This window comes from Phoenix dactylifera, chromosome 2 (genome assembly GCF_009389715.1).
Source record: "Phoenix dactylifera cultivar Barhee BC4 chromosome 2, palm_55x_up_171113_PBpolish2nd_filt_p, whole genome shotgun sequence".
Classification (NCBI taxonomy): domain Eukaryota; kingdom Viridiplantae; phylum Streptophyta; class Magnoliopsida; order Arecales; family Arecaceae; genus Phoenix; species Phoenix dactylifera.
In genome coordinates this window covers 20,540,558-20,545,968 of record NC_052393.1, presented here as the reverse complement: position 1 = coordinate 20,545,968, position 5,411 = coordinate 20,540,558, and the positions used below count along the sequence as shown (strand labels likewise).

The window sequence follows — 5,411 nt, the reverse complement described above, 5'->3', positions numbered from 1 at the left end:
TTGGACGGAGGTACGCGGGGCGGCGGGTTTCATTATTCGGGACTCGTCTGCCAGGATCATGGCTGCAGAGGTAGTCAACTCTTTGACATTTCAGTTTCGGGTGCGAAGCTGAGGGCCGCTTGGGCGGGCTTCCGTTATGCCCGGTGTGTTTTACGGGTCAGTTCCATTGTCCTAGAGGGGGACTCAGCCACGGTCATCAGCTGGATCCGGAGGGGCCCAAGGGGTAATGGTTGCGTCCACCCTTTGCTTCAAGATATCTGGGCATTGGTGAGAGACGGAGGGGCCTTACAGGCCAAGCATGTTTTCCGTGAAGCCAATGGGCTACGAACTGGGTGGCTGATTATGTAGCCAGTCACTCTGGCAGTACCCTATGGGCTGGATATAGGAAGCTTCCCGTGGCACTCCGAGGTTTTTTTTTTGATTTTATTAGGTGTATCCATACTCGTCAAGTATGATCCACCCGCCTTAGCAAAAAAAAAAAAAACATGCCGAGTAATTAAAGGCTACAACATGAAGCATCAAAATGTTGGTCCGAGGAGGAGGGCTTGGACAGTGGTGTAGCTTTCCCTCGCCCGAACACGGTGTGGGGTCGTCGGAGAATGCAGTGCTGACGAGGAGGTGATAGAGGCGGAGATCAGGAGGGCGGTCTAGGCCATGGGGGAAGACAAAGCCCCGGAGCCTGATGGGTTCCCCTCTTTTTTCTTCAGGAGATACTGGGGCATTGTCGGGAGAGCGGTGGTGGAGGCGGTCCGGCTCTTCTTTAGTTCAGTAGTTATGGCAGATGACTAGAAGGCAACCTTTGTTACCCTGATACCGAATCGATGCGATGCGATGGAGCCCGACCATTATAGACCCATCAGCCTTTGCACCACCCTTTACAAGGTGGTGGTAAAGATCTTGGTGGGTAGGATGCAGCTCCTTTTGCCTCATCTCATTTTCTCGGAGCAGGGGGCTTTTGTTGGTGGATAGAGTATTACCGACAATGTCATGATAGCCCAGGAGATGATGTGGGACTTGCAGCAAGTTCCGCGGCGGAGGTGTTACATGGCTATGAAGCTTGACATGGAGCGAGCTTACGACAGGGTCCGTTGGCCTTTCTTGAGGGCGCTGGCAAGCCTTGGTTTCCACGAGACCTGGATCTCCTGAGTTATGGGGTGTGTGCAAGGGCCGTCTTTCTCCATCTTGGTCAACGGCACGTCGTCGCCTTTCTTCCGGTTGACTATCGGGCTGTGCCAGGGTTGTCTCCTATTCCAATATCTTTTCATCATCTGTGCTGATGTTTTGTCCCGTGCTTTGCGACAGGCATGTGGGAAGCGGGCGCTGGAGGCCTATGTCCCTGCGCCTGGTTCCCCACCGATCACTCACCTCCTTTTTGCAGATGATTGCCTTATTTTGGCTAGGGTCAGACCCAGAGATGCCACTGCTCTTCAAGGGTCCTGGAGAATTATTGCTTGGCTTCGAGGCAGAGGGTGAATCTCTAGAAATCAACCATTATTTTTAGCTCGAAGACTGAGGTGCAGATGCGACAGGAGATCTGGGATCTTCTTGGTATGAGGGAGCAGAAAGGTCTGTAGAGCTATCTGGGTGTCCCTATCACGGTCTCGGACTGCCAGGATGTGGTGCACCGGGTGCAGTAGAGGTTGGAGGGTTGGAGGGCGGCCTTGCTTTCTATGATGGGGAGGGTCATCCTAGTCAAGTATGTTCTCTATTCCATGTCTGTGTACCTGATGTCGAAAACCACTATCCCCAAGACGGTCCTGTCGAGGATCGAGAGGCTGGCTCGAGCCTTCATCTGGGGGTTGCGTGGTGGCGGCCGGGGGGTGCACCTGGTGGATTGGGAGTCGGTTTGCCGACCGACTAGGGCTGGGGGGCTGGGCATCCAGTCCTTGCTGACCTGGAGGTAAGCTTTGATTGCTCAGCATGCTGCTAGGATCCTCTTGGAGCCACAGTCTCTTTGGAGTCAGATGATCGTTGCCCGGTAGGGCCCCGTTGGGAGCGGTGGGACCCCATCTGGGGTCAGAGGGATTCTCTAGTGTGGTTGATCGATGATGGCCAAAGGGTGGATGTGGTGGGGGACGCATGGGTAGATGAGTTCTCGATGTTGCGTTGGCCGACCCTAGTTAGCTTGGAGGCTGGGGACGGAGTCCGAGTTTGTGACCTTCTCCTACCCGGAGGTGGGGGGTGGGACACTCACCGGATCGATCAGTTGTTCGGGGAGCCACTTGCGGAGCGAATTCGGTCGCTCCCAGTTTCGGGGCACCCTTGCCCTAATGTCAGGATGTGGAGCTCTTCCTGCAGCCCTAAGGTCAGAGTTGCTGATGTCTGTAGTGTTGCCCAGGATGGAGGGCAAATGGGGGTGGACCTCGGATGGATCTGGCGATTTGGCTTGCACCCTAGAGTGGCCTTATTTCTCTGAAAGATCGCTTGGGGGAGGCTACCGACTAGACTGCTGTTGTTCGAAAGGGGCATAGATATCCACCCCCAGTGCCCTGAGTGTCAGAGTGATGAGTCGCTGGACTATGCTATCTTCTAGAGCCACCAGGCTAGGAGGGTTTGGAGGTAGACGGGACTTCCTACAGTGCTCTAGCGTCACGTGGTGGCCTTTCTCAAGGTTATTCGCCGATTGGCGAGGGTCTTGCAGTCCAAACTGGAGGCAGTGCTGACGACTTATTTTGCTTATCAGATCTAGCTTGCAAGGAACGCATGGACTTTTGGAGAGAGATAGCCCCACCGGGGTGCCGTGGAGAGGGCGTGACTGTTGGCGGTGAAGGCCTCTCAAACAATTCGGTTGGATAGACCTTTGACAGTTCGGAACATCTGGGGCTCCTCATCTGCTCGTCGAGCATCTCACTTGATGTTTTTCACCTGGGATCCCCCATCCCCGAGCTTCTTCAAGGTCAACTTCGATGGATGTGTCCTGCAGGGCGGCAGGAGGGGTGGTGCGGGCTTCGTTGTTAGGGGCCCGGACTCGAGGGTGATCGCAGTTGGAGGCTACTATTTGTTCGACACTTTAGTGCCAGAGGCGGAGTTGAGAGCGGCCTGGTCTGGTTTGTGCTACGTTCGACGAGCCTTGTAGGAGAAAGAGGTCCTGCTGGAGGGCGATTCTGCGACAATCATCGGATGGATTCTGCAGGTTTCAGGGGGGTCGGCGATTACCACCCACTTTTGAGAGATATTTGGACCATGGTGAGTAGGGGATGGTGCTTCAAGCGAAGCATGTATTTAGAGAGGCTAGTGGGGACCATCGTTATGTATGATACTCGCGTTTTCATAAGAAAAAAAATAAAAGACAAGTCCCTCTCGCACCTAATAATGAGGCGAGGGTGTTTCCGTCCATTCAAACCTACGACAACGTCAACCCTTTGTCCGCCACCTCTATCTCACCGTTCAACCAGCCCGGTCTGGTGCCCCCTTCACTCTCTCTCTCTCTCTTTAACTTTCTATATTAAATCTCATCTCTGCGAAGCAACCGTCCGAGAAACAATGGCGGAACAAGGCCAGAAGCCCCACGCCCTTATCATCGCCTATCCCCTCCAAGGCCACATCATCCCCGTCGTCCACCTCGCCATCAAGCTGGCTTCCAAAGGCTTCACCATCACCTTTGCGAACACAGAAGCCGTCCTCCACCAGACCACCCAAGCCCACAACTCCGACGACATCTTCGCCGGTGCCCGTGCATCCGGCCTCGACATCCGCTACGAGCTTGTCAGCGACGGCCTTCCCGTCTCCTTCGACCGATCCCTCAACCATGAACAATTCATGGCCTCCCTTCTCCACGTCCTCTCGGCCCATGTCGAGGAGCTCATGCAAAAGCTTTTGCATGCCAGCCCCCCGATCACCTGCCTCATCACCGACACCTTCTTCGTCTGGCCCTCCACCATAGCCAAGAAGTTTGGCATACCTTATGTCTCCTTCTGGACCGAGGCTGCCATCATCTTCACCCTCTACTACCACATGAACCTCCTTAAAAAAAATGGCCACTTCGCTTCTCTTGGTAATAAGTACAACTTTTTCATCTATCGTTAGAATTTGTTGCCAACATCAACATGTTTGTGGATTGTAGAGAATCGCAAGGACACCATAACGTACATACCGGAGTGCCGATGATCGAGCCAACCGAACTCATGTCATACCTCCAAGAGACCGATACGTCTTCCGTGGGGCACCAAATAATCTTCAAATCGTTCGAAGAAGCCAAAGGGGCGGACTTCGTACTATGCAACACGGTGCAAGAGCTCGAGCCAACGACCATCTGGGCACTGCAGAAGGAGAAGCCATTCTATGCCATCGGTCCGATCTTTCCGGCGGGCTTCACCAAGAGCACCGTCGCGACGAGCTTGTGGACGGAGTCGGATTGCTCTCAATGGCTTCGTACTCCAAGCCGGCAGGCTCCGTCCTGTACATTTCTTTTGGGAGCTACGCTCATGTGAGCAAGAGAGACTTGGAGGAGATAGCATATGGGATTTTAGGCAGCAAGGCGAACTTTAAATGGGGCCTTAGACCAGACATCGTGAGCTCCGACGATCCCGAGCGATTGCCGAGAGGATTCTTAGAGGAGAGTCATGGGAGAGGGATCGTCGTTCAGTGGTGCTGCCAAATAGAAGTGCTGTCGCACACTTCGATCGGAGGCTTCTTGACGCATTGTGGGTGGAATTCGATATTGGAAAGCATATGGTGCGCCGTCCCGTTGCTATGTTTTCCGCTGCTGACCGATCAGTTCACAAACAGGAAGTTGGTCGTCCAGGATTGGAGGATCGGTGTCGGAATTGGAGAGCTTAATGCTGTGAGGAGGAAGGATATCTCGAAGAAAATCGACAGCATGATGGGAGGAGAAATTGGGGACCAAGCCAGGAAGGAGATCAAGAAGGTGAGGAAGGCCCTCGAGAGTGCACTCGCTCCTGACGGCTCGTCGCAGAAAAACTTTGATCAATTTATTAAGGATCTAATGAAGCATGGCTCGGAAATAAAAGCTAATGGAAAATGATATGCATCTTATTTGTAGCTCAATTTCTTCCTCCATGTAACTATGAACATGCAGTATCTAAGGAAGAAAGACAATGAGCTAATTATTGTGAATTATGTTCTACAATAAAATAAGAAGTGTTCACTATTTTAGCCAAGCTAGAATTTTGAAGGACTGCTGTTCTCATGGCGTGGTTAGGTGAAACATTATGGAACATGCTTTGAGACATGGATTCTGTGCACGCAAAAAGTTGTCTGGACGCATTAACGCTCGATTGGTAGCTAAATAATCGAACTTCTGCTGACAATACCAACCTCCCTCTCCCATATTTGGCAAGAAGGACTTTCCATGAGCATACAATTATTCATGAAAATATTTGAAGATATATATATCCAAATTTCAACTTGTAGATTCGGCAGGGAAACTACCAATCAGGTATATGCAATGA

At 52.3% G+C, this 5,411-nt stretch overlaps 1 protein-coding gene across 1 annotated transcript; it reads left to right on the top strand.

Annotated features, from left to right (window-relative positions):
• Positions 1 to 3,444: 3,444 nt before the first annotated feature.
• Positions 3,445 to 5,127, top strand: LOC103699723 (UDP-glycosyltransferase 86A1-like). Its single transcript, XM_039123636.1, is given in 4 exon segments — positions 3,445 to 3,994; positions 4,064 to 4,093; positions 4,096 to 4,376; positions 4,379 to 5,127. Coding segments are annotated over 4 exon segments (1,428 nt in total). The 5' UTR covers positions 3,445 to 3,483; the 3' UTR covers positions 4,985 to 5,127.
• The last annotated feature ends 284 nt before the right edge of the window (positions 5,128 to 5,411 follow it).